At 41.7% G+C, this 21,305-nt stretch overlaps 1 protein-coding gene across 3 annotated transcripts in view; it reads left to right on the forward strand.

Moving 5' to 3' along the window:
- ARNT2 (aryl hydrocarbon receptor nuclear translocator 2) overlaps positions 1-21,305 on the forward strand; it is a 107,398-nt gene that overhangs the window by 72,136 nt on the left and 13,957 nt on the right. For all 3 annotated transcript variants that reach the window (XM_040600654.1, XM_040600655.1, XM_040600656.1), the window contains 7 exons: positions 562-638; positions 2,686-2,820; positions 3,679-3,753; positions 7,833-7,984; positions 15,379-15,451; positions 15,622-15,745; positions 19,839-19,938. In XM_040600654.1, coding sequence (XP_040456588.1) covers positions 562-638; positions 2,686-2,820; positions 3,679-3,753; positions 7,833-7,984; positions 15,379-15,451; positions 15,622-15,745; positions 19,839-19,938 — 736 coding nt within the window. The remainder of the gene's footprint in view (positions 1-561; positions 639-2,685; positions 2,821-3,678; positions 3,754-7,832; positions 7,985-15,378; positions 15,452-15,621; positions 15,746-19,838; positions 19,939-21,305) is intronic.

Below are 21,305 nucleotides of genomic sequence, written 5' to 3' on the forward strand. Positions count from 1 at the left end.
TGTGTTTATAGTTACTCCTGTTACACAGCTGAAACAAGCAATGTTAGCAAGGAATCAGCATTTTTTCAATTGTTCAACATAACGACCCAGATTTAGTCCATTATAGAAAAAAGTAAAACCGGCTGTTAAATATGAGCACGAAGTTAATGAAAAATCTAGGCTGTGCCTCATTTTTAAAGCTCATTATATTATTCACAAAGAAAACTGAACATGGCGTGCATTCACCACTATGTTAAGACACCACATGGTTCCAGTAACATGCTGTGGAGCAGTGCTCATGGCAGTGTTACTGTCCATCTCGGTGTATAATGGAATGTTTGTATCTGCTTTGTCTTCAGCAGCCAAAATTGCTGACGTGGGTACTGTATATGCAGGAGAGATATGTAGGGTCGAGCACAACTGAGAAAGTTCATCTGATCTGATCCCAGAGATAATGCCTGGATCCTAGAGAAGACAATAAGGATGTTTTGTATGATTTAGAATAGTATAGAACCAGGCCAGCAGCACCTCTGCTCGTCCCAGTTTCCTAATTATAACAGTATTTGTTACTGTTTACTCTAGGAATGACTATACCAGAAGAAGACGCTGATGTGGGACAAGGTAGTAAATACTGCCTCGTGGCAATAGGAAGGCTTCAGGTAATGCCAGTCTCTCCTTATATAAACTACTTCTGAAAGCATGATCACTGTTGTGGTTTAGTTATAAAAGATTTGCACAAAGTTCTGGTACTGGACTATAACTTCTAATATGCTTCCAAAATATAAAGCACTTTGATGTCTGTGTGCAGCCGGTGACTTGTTTTAGAACATGTCACCAGAGCAAAAATGGAAATGTGATTTTGGTGCATATGTGTACTTAATCCAATAACAGCAGCAAAGATGCTCCTGGAAGATGAACACGGACAGACCTGCCATTCTGTAGGATGTGTAGGGCTGGGATATTGTAGATACTGAGAAACATGGGAGTACTTAAGTGCTGCAGATGGTAGGTAAAGTGGCTCCCAAAGCCAGTGATATGCTTCCTGCTACTCTTTCATTCGCTCTCTCTCTCTGACTAATCAACTACTTGAAAAATTATGATTGCAGGAGTCATTCTGAAAACGGTAAAGGTAAGGTAGTCAAGAGGCACTTCACAGATAATAGCTGTATTCTCTGTGTATATTGTATTGTGCATTCAGATGTGATATCAGCCAAGGGAACTGTGGAAATAAAACTTTATGTCCTTTTTGTCCAGCCGATTGCAACCGACTTGTTACATTTTCTTCTTTGTCCATTGCTGACGAGAGTTCTGAGTGGCAGCTAGAGCAGTTGCGGTGAATCTCCTTCACCGCAGCAGGGAAGCCAGTTCTTATCTTTCTGGTCTGGGAATTCTGCCCTGGGTGAACGTGTGTGAGCCTCTTGCATGATCTCCTGTTGGCCTGCACTCGTTGCCATCTGCTAGGATGGCATCGCTCCTTCTGACAAGGTGGAATGACCCTTTCGTTAGAGCACAGGTGCCAAACCCATCTTACCTGAGTTGAACAGCCTGCGTGTTACTGCAAGTGTTGGCAGTTCTGCAGAGTGTTTCTCTATTGCTTTGGCAGAGCTACAAGAGCATTGCATGATGTTTTTGAAGTTAATCTGGCTTTTATAATTAAGGGTAATATATTCCACTGATGGAGAGAAGGAAGTTACGTGGATTCGTGTGTTACAGCTGCCAAAGAACGATGATTTCCAAGGAAATTGCATTAGTAACATGTGGCGTGTAAAAACATCTGTTATGTTAGAAGACCAGCAGGACATGTGAGGGAGGGCAAGAGGAGGCTCTGTGGATGGGTTTAATCACAAAGGAGTCAAGGTGTACAAATTAAACTCTGTTCTATAACAGCAGATGAAATCTTGCATACAGTGAACGGGCTAATCTTCAAAACAGCAAAACCAGGAGATTTTGCTCCTTTTGCATTGGGACCTTGTTAACAGAGATAGCTCTGGGAGTTGTAAGAAAAACAGTGGCCTCACTTGTAGCCTCAGTAGGAATGAATGGATGTGAAGTGGCCTGATACACAGGTTTCAGACAGAGCTGGAAATGTGTCATTCTCTCTAATGAGATTTGAGGAGCTTTTATAAGACGCTGTGCTTTCATTATGAGCAGCCACTTGCCGGCCTCGTATCACCTATCTCAACTTCAGGAGAACTTTGTTCAGCTTGTCTGGGTGTTTCAGCTGAGGTTCACCTCACTGGAAAGTTGAGTGTTTAGTCTGTTGTGTGTGTCTACAGATAATGAGTTGGCCTCTTCTAGAGATTGACCTTGTTATCCTAAAATGGGTGGACTGAATTGTCCTCTGCAAGTGTCTCATTCTTGGTTGACAAAGGTAGGAACCAAGATGCCTAACTTTAATGTGGTGCCACAAAGTGAGATTAATCCAGCTGTACTTGTATCCTAACTATATCCCTGCTTCTTGGGAACTTCCAGTGTGTTTGTTTTCCTGCTGTGCTGTCAAGCCTAGGTAGGTGCCATGGGGTGAGATGATTGCCCTACGAACCAGACTAAAGGCAGTTCTGTGTCATTTATGTGCTGCTCTTTTATTTATCTCTCTCTTCAGTAGTTAGAAGTCTGCCACCAGATTTTTTTCTTCAGCTATGTAATCAAATTTGACTTAATGTGACTGTTCTGCCGACTAAATACTGTGGATTTTATTGGTCCCAGGTAACCAGCTCTCCTGTGTGCATGGACATGAACGGCATGTCAGTCCCCACTGAGTTCTTGTCTAGGCATAATTCTGATGGAGTCATCACCTTCGTCGACCCAAGGTGCATCAGTGTCATTGGCTACCAGCCCCAGGTCAGTGAGTCACTGGAAACACAGAGACTGGTTAGAGCTAATGAGGAAAATTCTATTTGTGCATTAAAAAAAAACCAAACAGCAAAACCATGACATATTTGTAGCTGAAAATTCCTATGTCATGCGCTAAATGCATTTTTCTTTGCTGTCTATGCTTCTGTAAAATTTACGTTTTTCTCCTTTGTTATGTGGGGGATCTTTTTAATACCTTTTAGATCTAATTAGAATTCTATCAGCAGGATGCTTTAAACCCCTTGCACAGCTTTCCAGTGAAGACATTTCTGTGATAGAAAGTTAACAGTGCTTGGAGTTTTAGTCCCGTAGATCTTTACTTCTGCCAATCTATTGAACAGTAAGCAAACATTGCTTCTGGCATCGCTTTTCCTTTAGGCTTTCATCTGCTCCTGTGAATAGGAGGCTGGTCACAGAACTGAGTAGAATAGTGAACAAACTCCTGGCTACCACAGCTCTCCCTTGGTTAACTCTCAACAGTTGCAACATAGAGGCAAAAATAATTTCTTGCTCATTTTTTCCCCCATTTATTTTGATTTCAGGTAGCTTTGTAATTGTTTTTGCAAAAATCACGAGCTGTAATAGAGGATGTCGGTCTCTTTGAGACACCGTTTCACAGGTTTTAAAAAGATCACTTAAAATTTGTAAATACATGTATCTGTGCAACAGTACAGATACAACGTGGGACATGATGCCTACAAACTTTGTTTGTATGATTCATCTCTGATTAACTGAGTAGTACCATTAAGAGTGGTAAGCCTAATATCTGCAAGGATTACTTACACATCTGCACGTGGACTTGTGTTGTGGTTCGGGTTTTTTACGCAGCTTTATGTTTTATTCTAGGATCTTCTGGGGAAAGATATTTTAGAATTCTGCCATCCTGAAGATCAAAGCCATTTGAGAGAAAGTTTCCAACAGGTGCTGGATCCTGCTCCTTTTCTTCCACAATTTATTTATTATTTTGTTCAGAAAAGCAGCTTGTATTTACATTTCAAGGTGGTTTTTCTGTTACGAAGGAGTGGCAAGATATGAAAGCATTTGTTGATTAATTAGTAATCAGTTAATCAGCATGTGCTGGCTGTATTTTCAGAAGTAAGTCACCTAGTTACACATTTTGTTCTCTTTTCTCAAAAGATTACATGAGTGTTCACTGGACAGAGTTCTTTTGGAGATGCCTGTATAGATCCCACTATGTTAAGTGATAACCAAAAGTATTTACCATTAGAGATGGGCTGTTGATTTGAAAGTATTTATCACTCCTCTGTAATGCTGCATCATTTGTGACCTAAAATCTCTGTTAGCATAGTTATGTCATGCTTCACATACTTCGATGGAGTTACACCAGTTTTTACTCTGTAACAGGACTTACAGAGATATTGGCCTTTTTCCCTATTAGGATCTGAAATGCAGAGAGAAGTAGCAAAAGAAATGCAACATATGGGAAGAATTACTGATTTGGATTCATTTTTACAGTTAAGCCACGTTTACATCAGCTATATCAAAGGCATTTATTCCACTATAGAGCTTATTGATTAAGATTGGTCTGGGACATACAGTAGGAGTGCTTTCCCCAAGCTTTATGCTTGTTGCTGGTCTTTTCAGCAACTTCCCTGCTGCACCAGAAAGCGTGGCATAGTATGTTCAACCAATTACTGAGCTTCAGTTGATCGAGCGGTTCCAGATTTTCTGACAACACCCTGTAGCTCAACCAAGTTTTGTTGATCTGTCTTGCTTTGGATGCTGAGAGTATTTTCACCTGTGAAGTGTTGCTATGAAGTGAATTCTAAAATAACCCGTATAGCATATCATGCAAAAACAGAGCTTGAGAAGCTTCTCTGGGGAGAACAACTAAATGCTGTACTGTGTCCGCAGAATAGATTGTGAAACTGAAGTTATGGTCTCTACAGAAATGTCCGAGATATAAGACATCAGTACTCCTGGGCTATTTCTCACCATCCCTTCCTTCAGGCGGAGACTCCCAGCCCCACCACTGAGCTAGCAGAAAAGGCTGTGTGAGCACTCTGCTTCCACTTCAGTGTCCCTTGAAAGGACTTGAGTTCCAACAGCAGCTAAAGGCTTTTTAGATTCAAGATGCTGATTCACAGGCAGGAGCCTGTGTTAGAGTTAGGTGCCTGAAACAGGTCACTACACCCTTCTCTGCCCCACCCTGGATGGGGGTGTGATGGAGCAGCTGAACCTACCTTGACGGGCAGCTGTCACCAGGAGCCAGGTCCTACTCCCCCTCTTCTCTCCTCCGTGACCTCCTCCCCACCCTTCCTACTGTCCTGGTGCTAGCGCAGATGGGCTTGCCATGTAGGCTAGCTAAGGGACTAATTGCCTTTGCAAGGGGCTAACTTTCAGCTGGTTCAGCTCCCTGAACTTGTGCCTGATCACATCAGTGGCACAAGAAGAGCAGCCAGAGCGAGTCTGCTGTTTTTCACTAATGCCCAGATGATTGATCCTACTAATTTGTCCAAGAGACAATGACAGAGAGCTGCTGGAGAATAACACATCAAACATCCCTCTCTGAAGTGATTGCCTGGGGCTCAGAAGGGCTGACTAACTAACATACAAGTTAATGACTTGGTCCTCGCTGTGTTCACTGAGAGTGAGATCAGGCTGTGGGAGGCTGCCAGTGTATCCCTGAACTCAGCTGCTGGGGACCAAACTGTCACCACTCACTGTGAGGCATGTGCTTAAACGATTTGCTGGATCAGGGACCTACATGATTTGCTTAAGGTCATACAAAAAGACAGCAGGAGAAAAATGCAGATCCCGTTCACTCAACCTGTGTCCAACCTATGAAAATATTGTGCTGTTTCTTTAGTAGGCAATTCTTTTTTCAGTATATTTTTGTTCAGTACAGTAGCAGTGTGATTTGGGCTGTTATTTCAACTATGCAATAAAAGACTGAAGTAAACAGTTAAGCTATGCACCAGGTGGTTTTTATTTCCAAAGAATGTAAGAAGGTGAAGGTTAAACAGCAGCTTTAAAATCTTGTGCTATCTTGTTTGTGTGCACTGGTTTAAGACCGTTATTATATTAAGACCAATTATAACAGAATTGATGTTTGCTTAATTCAGACTTCAGGACGATAGATCACTGCAGTTTGTTTTATTATTGTTACTTTGGCCTTAGAAATCTCTTCGTTAAAAGGTGACTGATTTCCAATAAACTCTTTTTTTTTTTTTTTTCTAAAACCCCCAGAAAACTTGACATTTCTAATTTGCTGACAGTGTCAGAACCAGGTTGGTGCATAACAGAGGAGGGAGGGAGGGTTGTGCAGTTTTTGGTCAATTGCCAGTATCCATCTCAAAGCTTTTACTTCCTTGGGAAGATAAATTCATTCATCAGGGTGGGAAAATCAGGCCAGAATAAGATAGTCTCAAAGCCAAGATCAACAAATAGAGTTTACTATCAAAGGATCCAGAATAAAGCTATTGGATATCCAGTAAGATGCTATTCAGATTGGACACTTTTACACAGGCTGTGATTTTTACCCTGGGTGTGGATGTAGAAAATTGCCGATAAAAATGTCACTCACCAAACTCAAACTACAAAAGCATTTAGAAAAAAAAAAAAAAAACAAACCACAACAAAAAAAGCACCGGCCCAAAAGTATTATTTTGAACATCCCTGGGCATCACTAAAGCTTTTTGTGTCTTGTGTTTGCATTCGTTCCATTTAATCCTATATCCAGTTGATCAGTTTGAAATGCAAACCTTGGAAAAAACAGGATTGGAGCATTTTTCTTAATCCAGTTGCTTGTCAGTAAAGACAGGGTAAATACTGGGTGTTCTACTTCTAGAGAATACAAGCTGCAGATAGCTAATAAAAAATAAATTCCAGTGGATAAGGATTAAGAGTCCACAAAGAGATGTGGCATTTATTTGCAGTAGACCTTCCCTTTCCTTCCCTGAGGCACCCCTGAGATAGCTTGGTGGAAAAGCAATAAAAAATAAACACAGCTAGCCCAGCTAAGTGCCAGCTGAATGACTTTAAACCATGTAAGTTTTCTTCTGACTGAAACCAAGATTGTCGGATAACACATAAAATGCAGTTACAGTACCAGTGAGCAAGTATTGTTTTGAATGTACTTCTTTAACTGGTTGCTTCTTAGTTCTAACTTGGTGCCCAGCTGTTGACTTTGACAAAACTTCAGGTGCCAAAACCAGAATTTGAACTGAGCGTTGCCAGACATCTGAATTCTTAGCTATAAACAAATAGGCTGTCCAAGCAAAAAATTTGCAGTCTTTTTTTTTTTTTTTTTAATACTATTAAAATGGACAGGGGCGTATTGGTGTCCTCTCCATTCAAACACTGGCTCACTCTTTCTTCTTTTGAAAGCCAGAAGCAAGCATTTCTTGTTAGCACTGTGCCATCCCTGGGAGTCTTATGATGCATGTGGGGGGAAAAAAACCACCAACAACCATGTATGGTTTCTAAAAAACCCAAACCCAACATCGTGTTTAAGTGTTATCCTGTATTTTGATCTGATGGGTGATTTGATATATCAAGTATGTGAATTGCCTAGCTAGGTATCCAAGCAGAAGAGCAGATAAGTCAACCTCAGAATGGTTTTTTCCTGTGGAATTTTTTTTCAGCTGCAATATTTGATTCATAGTTTACATACAAACTTCTAAAAGATCTTCCATTTGCTTTCTGTCATTCTCTGTAAGCATTGCACATTAAAACCTTCTTAAAGCTTCCCTGTTGGGTAACAGCACAATCTGTTGGTTTTCCTGAATCTGTGTTCTTCTTACAGCAGGCTGGAAAATGGCATTTTATACAAAAAAAAGCATGAGGGTTTCATTCTGAAGGAAACAACTACAGACATGAATCATATTTTCCTTATTCTCTTCAAATTAAGAATCTCCCTTCTGTGTCCATAGCTTTCTGTAATTCAAGTTTAACACATACCAGTTACTGCTGTTTACTATTCATTTACACAGCAGGTAGAAATTTCCTTTTATTCACCTTTCCAAATGGTTTTGCAGGTTGTGAAACTGAAGGGTCAAGTCCTGTCTGTGATGTATCGTTTTCGCACCAAAAACCGGGAATGGATGCTGATCAGAACCAGCAGCTTCACATTTCAGAATCCTTATTCCGATGAGATTGAATACATCATCTGCACCAACACTAATGTAAAGTATGTACCTTTCCAGGTGCTCGTTTACATGGTTTTGAAAGAATTTAAGCATTGCTTTTTGCTGTAAAGCAAATTCCGGTTTTTTTGGTAGCCTGTTTCTAGCTACGTTTGTTAGTCTGTAACAGGGTTTTTCTGCATCATGAGATCTCACAGAGTAGCTGTTTCTTTGTGTTATTATCCTGTGGTGCTTCCAGGGCCTGGCTGCACTGGGGGAGAAACATCACTTATCTGTTACATCATTAGACAGGCCCATTGATCTCAGTCCAGGCTGCCTTAAACTAGCACAGAGCTTCCAGCAGCAGACCAGCTGTCCCGATATTGGAGGAAGGTTAGCCTGACTCCTAAGCCAAAGAGAAAATAGCTTGTCTGTGTTCATTGCGATCATACCAGTCCTGGGCATCTTCTCCTTCAGCTGTGTCTACTCTTACGTCCTATGAAAGCTGACAAAATTATTTCCTAGTAGACTTGAGTGGGAAGGGTTCCTTCAGTTAAGGAACTCGGTCCTTAAGGAACTGAGTCCTTATCTCAGTTAAAAGCTGGTGGAATATCCCCAAGTATGGGGACAGATCCAGCCCCTTAGCTTAAGAGGGAAATTAAATCATCCTGTCTGCATTAATATTTTCAAAAATCTATTACTGGACCTCTTAGGAGGAGGTCAATGTAGGAGTACAGCAGAGGTTCATCACTGTGTAACTGAGCAGAGATGCTCTTGGAGCCTCCTGAGTTACGAGCCAGTAACTGCAGAAGCTAATCTGGCCTTGATAAAGACATTGCTTTATAGCATGGGGTTTTTTTAATAAATATTTCTTCTTTCCAATATAAACTTAATCTGTTTCTAAAGCAAAATCTGCTTCTGGTCTGACCAAAGATTTTTTGCCAGGTTTTTAGCTCAGAAGAAATTATTGATTTTAAGACCTCAACCTGTTGGACTGTATAATGGAAATGCTGAGCAAGCAGTCTACTCGTGGAGATGCATGCTGAGATCTCCCCTTGCAAAACCAAACCCCTGGGGCTTTGGCATTTGAAGTTAGAAAGCTATCAAGTGTCTCTGGGTGTTCCTCAGCTTGCTCCCTTGGACCTGACACATACCTGGACTAGAAGGGCTGTGCCTTCACTCACTTGAAACCCATCATCACAATTGTTTTGCTCGTTTTTTTTTCTGCATACCCAAAAAGTCAGGCTTAAACAAATAAATAGTTAAGGTCCTCGAAAACAAGTCAATGTGTCTTGAAATCAGACAGCTGAATATCTCCCTGTCTGCATCGTGCATCAAAATAGATATTTCCACATTTCTGCTATCCCATATTTCTCTTCCAAATAATTTGTATACGCAAAAACAGGCCTGCAAAATAAAAAGTGACTTCTGAAATCTGTCCCAGGCTGGCTTAATTATGCTTTGTTCCCAAGAGTCCACTGATCACAAAGTGTGGGGCTGTAAACTTATGTTGTGTTGACTCTGGGAATGTTTTTTTTTCTGAGCTTCCACTATACTGTTCAGCTTGGCATCACAGCACTTACTGCGATTAATAGGACTGTGCCAGCTTCTGGCTCTTGTTATATCTCTCTTGCTAGGTTTGAATAACAACCCAGAAATGTTGACCTAATATGGAAGCTGCCTGCTGCTACTTTGACAGAGGATGTTCCCTCTTCCCTGACATGTTGAAAATGTTCTAGTCTTATGGCAAGATACAGCCCATTATATGTCTGCTTTTGAATAGTAGAAAGAATGCATTATTCAAACTGTTTTCTGGTTTTCCCTCTGTTCCTTCCCACTTCTCAGACCGATTTCCAAAGAGGACTTACTGTAATGTGCTGCTGTTCCTGGATATTTTTTTTGTTAGTTTTGTTTTGCTGCTTTTTTTCCACATTTGGGGTCATGTTTTGACTTCTGATTTCCTAGATGCCTTGGGGAGTTGTACGTCATTGTAACTGTTGATTTCCGCCTTCTCATTAAGCTCCTGCTGGGAATGGTTGGTTGGCACTGATCCCAGTGTGCGTGAGCATCTATACGTGTCGGTGGAAGGATCATATGCTCAGGGTCCAGCAAAGTGCTTCACATGGAGACCAGGCAGGGGTGCCTGCCACTGTGCAGTTGTAGTGAGTTCTGTACAGGGACAAATGTGGATTGTCCATCGCTGTGATAGCCTAGTCAGCTCCATATAATACAGGTTTGAGGCAGTTCAGCATGAAAGCGTAAAGACAATGTAGCCAAAAGATCTAGGTTTAAATCAGTTTTTAACGTAGGTTAGTTTGAAGCCGCAGTACATACGTCTCTGTGTCTGTTATCAGAACAGCTTTTGCCTTGGCCAGTGAACAGCGTAACAGCAAATTCCCAAAAGGCTGTAGAGGGCAGTGGTGGTTCCAGTTGTGGAGGGATTGATTGATTTTTTCTTTTGGTGGTGGTGGTGGTTTGTTTTGTTTGGTTTGTTTCTCTTTTTCTTTTTTTTTATAAAGATACTCCTTTGGAGCTTCAAACAGTCAACTTCCCAAACTTCTGATGCGGAAAGATAATGAAACATTAGGTTCAAATGTTCACTTAGTTCCTTGCAAAAAAAAGAAAAGAAAACTTCTCTCGGTTTCTCTTGGGTGTAGTCATCCAAGAGAAACTTCCTGGAGAAATGAAGCATTTAACGTTTAGCATTTGTGCTGTGTTCGGCTGAAAAGAAGAGTCCCCCATTTGACCGCATTTTCCTGTGTAGTTGGGACTGTTTGATTTCCAAAAGAAGAAATAATAATTGTGATCATCGTTTATTTAACATACGGATAGAGCAGCGTTTGAATAAAATAATCCGTCATGGTGACAGATAAAAATATATAAAAGTCATTATATGTGTATATATAGACAGAAGAAAGATGTTTTTGTGACCTTTATGGAAATTCTTGTGTATCGTGTTTGTAAGCCCCCAAGTCCTGTGTTGCACTGCGTGCATTTATGAATCCTGCAGTTGTCCTGTGCCCCAAGACTTTGTCTTAGAGTGAGCTGGCACAGGTCAGTGCTGGAGGCAGCCTGCAGGATGAATCAGCCTGTGCTTGTGGGAGAGATGCTTTCTGTTTCAGATTGTCATGGGCCAAAATACTGAAGAGATCAACTATTCTGATAGAATTCCAGTCTATGGTAGCGCTGCTAGAGACCTACTTTCTCGTGATCTCTGTGCCATCAGCAGGCTATTTGATCCCTCAAGGCCAGTGTTAGATAGACCCTTTCACAGGGGTGAACTGAAGCTGTAGGCTAAAAGAGGGAGATTTTGAGAGTTTCTGAAAGAGGATTTTACAACGGCAGCCCCAAGGCTTTTATTACTCCCTTTTTGTCCACACTAGACAGGGGAAGCACATGTACCTGTATTACATAAAAACAGCTTGGTAGGGATACAGTAGTATTGGTTCTCTCCCACCATAGAGACTTAATGTTAAAATTCAAATCCTTTTTTGGTTACTCTGATGCCTGGAAAAGGAACAGGTGACTTCAGCGTTCATAGAGATTAATTCGGCTGAAATCCTCCCCGTTGTCAAAGGAGCTTTCACAGAATCTTCTCTTTTTCTCCAAATACATGTACTGAACTAAATTTGAATTAACTATCAAAACCTTCAGATGCGCTGAACCATTCCTTGTTCGAGCCAAGGGCTTTCCCAGTTTCATGCCGAACCCGTGGGTGAGCCAGGAGTTCCTGCAGTACAGGCAGAGTCCTCTGCTGGCCCAGACGATACCTTCCTTGCCATGGCAGGGATCCTGTAGAGCCAGGAAATATCTCCTTCATTTATTCCTTGAAGCTGTGAAACTGAAATTGAAACCAATTTTTTGGTTTTGGTTTTGGAGTTTGTATTTTGGTTTCAAAGTCAGAAGTCTGTTTGAGTTTTGCCCAGACTGATAATCAACGCTCGTCCTGTATAATTTTTACAAAAACTATCTAGCAGTTGGGTGATGGAAGGGACCTGCATGTATTAACTGGTCAGTCAAAAGGGCTGGTTAGTTGGCAGGGACTGAAGCAACCACGACAGCAGCGTGCAGCTCTCCCTGGTCGGCTGGTCCATGAGCTGGTCCATGAGTTTCTGTCAGGTTTCAAGCATCGTTCGAACTATTTATACAGTGGCAGCAAACAACAGCAGAAGATACTCACCTGGCTTTGTATTTCAATTTAATTAAGTGCAGCATAGCTTGTACAGACTGCAGTGAAAATACACCAAAGTATTTGGGTTTTATAGGAAATGGATTGGGGAGGTTGTCCCCAAAGTTCAGTGCTGTTAACACGATTGGTATTTATATTGTACTCCAGCTTAATGAGTATTGGAGATGAAATATAGAGAAGGGCGAAGGAGCACTAAGTTAGAGAAGTGCCTACAAAACAAATAACTTGTTAAGTATGCTGTTTTGTTTGGCTCATTTGTATGTATATGGCTGAATCAAGAAAACATACTTTATACGGAACAGAGGAGACCTAATGTGCTGTTTATTGACACACGCACCAAGTCATTGGTAATAAAAACAAATGGAACAGTATAATTAGCTTTCACGTTAACAACAGGATTTAATGAGTGTTTATTGTCCACAGAGTGGTATTTAGAAAAACTTCCCCATAGATTTGACATAATTAAATTACCTCCCATGGTTCTGTTGGAAAAGTATGCATTTTATGCTTGTGAACAAAGAATTTCTTTGCATTCCAGAGGTAATTTTTAGGAATTTTGTGTTGGCTAAAATAATATGGAAAATCCATGGCTCTGGTGACCTGGAGGACTGACCTTTTTTGCATGTTACTCAGGACAGAAGTGATTCATGTATTAGGTGTTCTTACACCATGAGACTAGCAGGAGGCTTTTGGCCTTCTACTCCAACCTTTGTTGCAGGTCACAGATTTTTGGCCAGTTTGCCGTGGAGCCTAGTAACTGGTGTCTGAAAAAAGTGTCTTCTAGAAAAGCATCAAGGGATGGAAAAATCTGTTACTTGCTTCAGTAGTTTGTTTGAGTGGTCCCTCACATTCCCACCACTTTGTGCCTAACTTGTTCATTTGACTGTCTGCAAGTTTGTCTCTCAGTCCCTTGACATTTGAATCTATCTAGTTCAAAATTTAAAAGATTTGGATAAAAATCTAAAATGCAAGCCGGTGGCCAAAAATGTATGCTAATTTTCCAGAGTTTCAAATCCACAATCTTGCTATTTTGCAAAATCTCCTCTATTACTGCCTGTCACATTATAGTGTCTCTCTGGGGGAAAACCCTTGCGGTGTGTAATCCCTGTCTGTTAGGTGATTTTTTTCCTTCAGAAGCAGGCAGAAACTGTGACCACTGTCAAGTATCATTTGCAAGTATCAAGCTTACTTTCTTGTTAGTCCAGCCCCAATCTTATCCTAATCTCTAAGCTTTAGCACAATCTGGGGGGATTTACATCTTCTCGGCTAGCTGAGCAAAGAGCCCCACCGAGATAGCACGCTACCTGTGCATCTTCAGGCTAGAAGCAGTTTTCCTAACTGTGACCAAAGGACAGAAAGCAACTGTTAATGGAAGGTGCAAAACCTTTAGGTAATTTTGCCGCTGCTGAGGGGTTTTGTCATTACGCAGGCAGTTTTCCTTGCGGTGCTGCAATGCCAGCAAGCTCCCAGCTTCACCCTAGGGACTGGTTCAGTGCTCTTCGTGGTGTTGGCCCATGCCAGAGCAAGGAACTCTCTATTCTCCATGGCAATGATGCTTCTTCAGACAAGGGTCACGGTGGAGCCTTTCCTTTTCACAGGGAAGTCCCAAGTTGTTGCGCCTGCCTGTCCGGGCTGCAAGCTGCTTTCAAGACAAAGCTGTGAAGCGAAGGTGATGCTGTGGCGATGCTGTTCGGGGCTGTTGCTTGATCAGGCTTCAGCCTGGGCACAACTCAAACCCAGCGCTGTGCTGCTAAGATCATGTGGCTCTCGCGCTCTGCCATCCCAGCTCAGCAATGGGACAAAGCTGGGTCTGTCTGTCTGCAAAGTCACACAAACCTGTGCTCAGACAGGTGGGGTTCCTAATGACCCGACGTGGGGGTGGTGTGAGTCCAAACAAGAAACTGTATGTTCACATTTTAATGGTAAAATTCTGGTCTTAATGCATCAGTAGCACTCCTGCCTTTCATTTATTTCTGATTTATTTCGGTTTATTTCTGATAAACTGTACTGCACAGCGGCTTTTTGTGTAGAAATTGTTAACACTAACTTCAAAATTTCTGCTAGCAATAATAAATATAACTGTCTCTGGGTTTGGGTTTTTTTTAAATCTTTGAATTTGTGTTCTTTCAGAATTAAAAAAAAAAGCAAGTGAAGAAATGGATCCAGAAGAACACTGTGCTAGATGTATTACAACTATGTAAAAAAATCTGTAAATTTTTATACATAGGCAATATTTACCTATGTAAAACATGGATATACCTTACTTACCACCACTTGCAAGTTGTCCCTACAGGTCACCTATCAGTTAATTCTCATGACTTCCAATGATTTTATCTGTTCATACTGGCTAATTGTTTTAGTTAAGTAGCAGCACCTGACAGTAAACACAAATCAAGTGCATTTCAAGAATTTGCAGAGTTTTCAACAGTAAAGTTCTTCATTCTGGTATATAGCCCCAGCGTTTATCTGGTCTGGCAGTTTCTTTTGAAGTATTTTTTGATTGCTGCTGCACATTTAATTTTTCCTAAATTCATATAATTAAGGCTACTACTTCTAGTGATTTTTGTGTCATTTAAACAACGGATATTTTTTCATGTTCTCCTCATGAAAAGGAGCTTTCTGTTTTCTGTAGCATTTGTCAACGCAAACTGATTTTATATAATGTCTTGATTTTATATAGTAGCACGAGCAATTTATTTCTGGACACTCATTACCTTAAAAGCTTTCAAAAGTTGAATAAGAATCTGGACCTGGGTCCTGAGGAGAATAAAGCCAAAGCATCTTACAACGAAGGATTTATATGCAGTTCTTTCTAGCTCAACAGGTTGTTCCATTTGGTCTGATGTGCTTCAGACAGAGCTTTGATCACTTTTTCTTTTTGACAGGCATAATTCTGTGTTAATGTTACTGGATTTCCTCTTTACTTCAGTAGGATCAGTGAAAGGGGTCTGGTATATTTGTTGTTGGCATGAGGAAGAATTTTTGGTATCTTAATTGTGAATTCTTAAATCTTTTATAAGGAGATTGTATTCCATCCTCCATTACTTGCCCATCTACATTTCTGTGCTATTCTTCAGCAGAATTCTTCATGTGCCCTGTTACATTTCTGGGGTGCAAGCTTTCTCCATAAGGAAGCTTTAAAAACAGATGGATCTCACCAGAAAGGATCACCTGAGAGATGTTTCACTGAGTATAAAATAAGAGACCATGGCTGTTCCTTTTTGTATCTTAATTGTTTTTTGTAACAAAGTCGTTTTGTCTCTTTTGCAGACAACTTCAGCAACAACAAGCAGAACTTGAAGTACATCAAAGAGATGGGCTGTCATCATATGACTTATCTCAGGTGAAATTTCTCAAGGGTTTTGGATTGTTGTTTTTTTTTTTGCCTCTAATCTTTGAAAAAGTAAAGCAATGGCAGATTTCAGCAAAACTAAAAATACGTTATGACTGTCCCTGAATTCCTTTTCATCAAATATGATGGAGGGAGTTACCTTCCTCTGTGTATCTCAACAGGTGCCTGTTCCAAGTATACCAGCTAATGTTCATGAGGGTGGAAAGTCTGTGGAAAAGCCTGATGCTATCTTCTCCCAAGAGAGAGATCCTAGATTTGCTGAGATGTTTGCTGGAATAACTGCTTGTAAGTGAATGTCTCTGATGTTTAATTTTTAATACTGTGTTAAGCTTGGTTACATGATGTGGAGCACAGCTTTGAGAGAATGAAGAGAAACTACAATATGGCAGAGAAATTTCCAGGCAACATCAGTCTTCAGGACATTTCCTAGAAGTTGCCTTTAGTTGATATTTCCCCTAAAGCTAGGAGTAAATTCAAGGAGAGGAGGACAGCTTTCTTGTCACCAGAGCTACCTATTTTTGAGTCTTCATTTCACAGCAGCACCTTTAGCATTGTTTGTAGATTTTAAACATACTGAACAAAACTTACCGTTTCTCAATATATATTTTCTATCTTAAACAGCAGGTGTGAGTTCATCTCACAAAATAGACATGAATTAAGAAAGGTACCATGTAGTCTTAAGATAGGCCTGCAGTTTTTTATCGAATCACCAGTTTTTGCATTGATGCTTTCAGAGGCATATGTTGCCTTGAAGTGTAACAATACACTTGTTTTCTGGTCAGTTGAGGCATCTCCAATCACATTACCTGTCAGTGAGTTCTTGCTCTTTTTCCCACAACTTTTGAACTTGTTGACAAGTTCTTATAGGGGGTGATATGAGTCTCAGAAATAGTACGCTCTTCTATATTTCATGAAAATTACTGTGAGGAGGGAGTCCTTACCGAGTGCTCTCACCAAAGGATTTCCCAGCCTTGTTCTAAGAGGTAGCAGCCAACTTGTCAGTTGAACAGGCGTAGCTGATTCAAACTAGCCCCAACCAATGCTGCCTGGTGCCCTAACAGACAGAATTCATTGGGAAAACTGGCAGCTGAAGCGGTCATCTGAAATATATGTGTAGGCAACCAGGCTCATTAATTCCACTGCTTGTGGAAGAATTCGTTAATTGTTTATTGTTCTTAACTGTCCTCACTTAAAAAGAGAAGTTTTTACATTTGTTTTAAATAAATCAATGTGCAAGTGTCACGCAGTGCATGAAGGAAATGACCCACAGGGTTTGACTCCAGGGGTGTTGGGAGATGACCTCACTGCATTGGTTTCTTATGTCTGGCTTGGCCTTTTCAAATGCAGAAGGCATTGTAACTGCAGGATAGACTTGATATTCTGTCCTCCTGTTGCTAGGACTTCTCTGTTACTCCTCTTCACCCTTGTCTGTCTACTCTGACAGTGAAGTCAACAGCCGAGGCCATAAAAGGGGTCCATTAGAAGGTAGCAAGACTCCAACCCTAAACACCAGAGTATGTTTTTCCAAGCAAGAACATCTTGCTTTCTGGCTGCCTTATTGGCTCTTTTTCAGGCAGCTCTAAACTGTTTGTGGGGAGGGGTTAGGGTTAAGGGTCTAGCAAGCTGTGAGATAGCTGGGAGGTTATGTTCTTGGAAATGCCATTTCTCTTTTCATTCTTATCAATTTACAGGCTATGCTTTTTTTGGGACATTCACCCTGTCTGAATTTCTCATGGGAGCTGTGATCAAGGTCTTCTCTGAATGATAAAAAGAGATGGTTCACAGTTAGAGATGAGATATGCTGTCCAAAACCAATACTGACAAACCTGCATGCTGCCTGCAAGACATTTGCATTATGTTGATACCCGATTTCATTCTGTGCGACATTTGGTAAAAATACAGGTTTGACATAGGGAGATTGTTGCCATAATTGCATGCAGTGGCCACACATAATTAAATAAACAAAAGTAGGGAGAAGAAGCCTGGCATCACCAATTCATGCAAATGCCTTGAAGCACGGGATGATGCGGTTCTTCAGAGATCTTTGTTCTCTGGGCAGAAGCACTGGTCTTGCTGGGAGAAGGGCATATCGTTGATGAGTACAGTGATGGGGTTTAGAGAGAAACAGGTCTAAGGATTCAGGTAAAACACCAAAACAAAATAGGTTTTCAGTGCTGTACCAAAGGTGAGAGCAGAGATGTAGTGTATAAAGTCCTGAGTGGAGCAATGTGGGCCAGATTCAGAGCACTCAGCATAACTCAGGAAGGAGATTTTAAAGCCAAATTAACTGCTTGTGATTAGTTTAGCCGTTCCCTTTTTCTTGGCCCCATCCTGTGGCACAGACCCTGGTAGCTGCCATGGCAACTCTTCTCCACTTGAGGAATTCCAGTTCATTTAGGGCACTCTCAATTTTGCTGATGAGTTGTTCTCAAATATCTGAAGTACCCGCAGGATTTTGGCTCAGTTTCCTCCAACCCTGAGAGTTTGGTATCCCTGTAAAGGGTGGCCTTAGAAAATGGGACATTTTATACAAGAATTACACTACTGCAAAAAAAGGCAAAATTACCTGTCCTTCTCAGAGATATCCCAACCCATTCTCAATTCTTTCTACTACATACACAGCCTTCTCCAGACCTTTTCCCCACTTCTTGGTTTTTTGAGTGTAAGTTTGCAGCCCAGACTCGGTGTCTGTGCTGGGCAGTATGTAGCCACTGAGGAATTTCTACAGATTTCTGTATTGCAGAGGAAAAGCAATGACAGCTTGTATCAGTGGCATACGTGTTCCTTCTCTGAGGTTCCTGTGAGGTGATGTGAGGTGACTTCTTTCTTTTGGAAGGCAAGCTTAGATTCTTGTTAGGAACATAACATAAGAACTTAAGTTAACAGAGAAGAGCTGGTGTGTGTTGGAGGCCCTTGGTGAGCCATACTTGCAAGGTCTCTAAAAGCTAGGGACAACTAAAAACTATTTCTATTACTTGTGAGTTGAGTGGACCTTTTGTCCAAGAGAGCATCTTGTAAAGTGAGTGCGAATCTGAAAAGAGAAGGGCAAAATGGGAAGACTTGACTTCTAGGCTTGTCAGAGGCACATAGCAACAAATGGTTGCCAAGCCATCAACAAGTTGCAGGGTGTTTTGTGCTTGGAGGTAGTAAGGTAAGATTGAGAAAGTGAATAAAGGGTTGGGAGCAGACCTTTAAATTATTTTAAGAATAGTAGTGAGGTTTCCCTGGGCTTTGGAATAATCCGGTGCCAGAAAATTAAATTAAGGAACCAAATGGCACTGTTCACCCAATCTCATTTCATTCAGTTAGAGATCGATCTCCAGTCGCCACATTAAGAGTAGACTATAAAAGTTAATGGCATCTCCATGTATGTGCTATTCATTACACTAGTCTGTCTTACACCCCACTGGGATGCTTGCATCCTATTTCATGGCTCCCTCAAGCCACATATAGGACAGCAAAATCCATAAGGACCAGCGCTTTGCCTTGCCACAGCTCAGGTGTGCGAGTCTTGCAGACACTGAGCTGCAAAGAGCCTCCAGCCGCCTGTGAGGCTGCAGTACAGGCAGGGCTGCGGGATCACCCAGATCACCCTGAGATCTGCAGGCACGCCACCAGGAGAGTCGGGTACTCCTCTCCAGCTGTCCTGGAGGGATGCCGACTTGTCAGCTGGTTAGGAGAGGGGCTCTTTGACACCGTTCCTTGGGGCATTTAACCCAGAGGGGTGTGGGCCCTGAGCTCGTACCTCAGTGTGACCAGGCTGTGATAACAGTGGCAGCCCTGGAGGGCTTCTCCTGGCGCCAGAAACATACCCTCACCCGAGCCCACCCCGAGGCAGCCACAGAAGTGCTTGTGCATCTTCAGTCAAGGCTTGTTTCATGTGGCATTCCTCCATTCCACTGGGCAGACTCTCCCGTCTTTCTTCCAGGAAACCTGTGTTCCCCCTCCCAGCCTGCAGCTGGGACCCACACCCCCATTGCTCCCCACCTCAGCCAGAGCCGCTCCCTGTCTCACATTCCCACTCCTGCCTGCGTGATCAGGAGCAGCTTCCAGTGGGCACAGAGAGGGTCTGGGCTGTGTGGCCAGAGGGCACGTACTAGCGTTATGTTCCATGCAAACAATAGCATTAATGAGGTACATCCTGCGAAGAGGGTATGGAGTAGACAGAAACCAGCTGTGCCTCTCGTTTCATACTGAATTGTCATATAGCCCTTTTGTGTCGTTCTTAATGTGTTCCACAGGGCTTCTTCATAAAGCTTTAAGGAGGAAAGAAAAATCCCTGCTGCATATATACATTGCAATTCTCGTTAAATAATTTTGCCTTCATTTTCTCATCCCTTAAACTTTTCTTTTTCTGTGATCTGTTTTTCTTTTGTAGCAGATAAAAAAATGATGGCCTCGGCATCCACAGCAGGAAACCAGCAACTTTACTCACAGGGAAGCCCATTTCCGCCAGGACATTCGGGAAAGACTTTCAGGTACTGTAGTCCAAACCTGAACGTATCGGTTTCTGTGTGAGAGTGGGGAACCGTTCCCCTTCGATCTGGTGGAAGCAAAACCGACGGAAGGTGCGAGGGCTTTCTTTACGTGAATGAACTTTGCTTTGTGTACATACGCTTCACTCCTGTGTCATGTCTCGACACTTAGGCTAGGCTTATAAGCTGAGATGATTTGGATATTTCTGTTAAAAGTGGTGCCTGGTAAGTAAATACTTGTTGCTGTGATAATGTAATTGGAAAAAAGCTAAGAAGCAGCAACAAATCATGAAGGGAAGTGAATCCAAGAGGTGATGAGGCAGGCTTAGAGATCTGAGGAACATTCAGCCAAGCTAGGAAGGTGCTGCCTTGAAGGGTAGCAGTGTGGACACCTTATTAAAGGGAAAAAGGGGATGCTTCATCCATAGCCTCTGGTGAGGGCTGGGACATGGGCATGAATGGCTTTCTAAGGCATAACACATAAGGTGGTGGCCTGGCATTTTCTGAGGCATTTTTGAGTTATTCAAGGTGCCTGTCATTGCCTACCAGCTGGCAATGCAGGTTTGGCTAATCTGAAGTTTAGGACTTTGCCTGTATTTCCGGTGACCTTTTGAAAGTGTGGCAACAGTGATTGTATTTACGTTATTGCCTTTCATATCACTGTTCTGGGACTGTCATACAGGAGTTTCATTCTCCTGTTTTAGTCCAACCAAAGTTGTGAAAGTGAAGGAAAAACCATTCAGAGGCTGTCAGTTCCAGGAATTAGAAAACATCTGCAAACTATAATGTTATTTAAACCAATGTGTTCTTAAAGTTATAATTGCTGATAATCTCAGTAGGGAGAAATAAAATCCCTGTGCGTGTGTTTTGTCAAATTAAAACCGAGAATAACTTGGGGGGAATATGACAGTAAATTAAAATGTCTTTTGATTGAATAGTGTATATTACTGGATGGTTGGCTTGCCATCTTGGGGTTTGGCATGTGTTTTGTTCGTATCCTTTGTTAATTCCCGATGTTTAACTATAGCTTTTTTCCTACTGCTGTTCTATTACATCAAGTAATGACACATCTGCCAGCATTTCCACCCTCAGTGAACTGCCCTCTTTGAATGCTCTCCAGCCTGGTCTAAGCCCAGGCAGCCTTTAGGCGCTATTTTGCAGACTCCTGTTTTCAAAGTTCATATTCCAGACACAGTCAGAGTCCCTTAAATGAGGGGACTTGTCAGTCCAGCTGGAAAGGTGTTGGCAGTAGGGCCAGCCCTCCCCAGCAGCTGTTGTGTGCTTCCAAGTTCAGCCAGATTTAGGAGGACTTTCTGGTCCACATTTTCCTCTTTGGACACTCTGTGGTAGTAAAAAATAAAAACAAAATT

Source organism: Falco naumanni, chromosome 7 (genome assembly GCF_017639655.2).
Source record: "Falco naumanni isolate bFalNau1 chromosome 7, bFalNau1.pat, whole genome shotgun sequence".
In the NCBI taxonomy this organism is placed as follows: Eukaryota; Metazoa; Chordata; class Aves; order Falconiformes; family Falconidae; genus Falco; species Falco naumanni.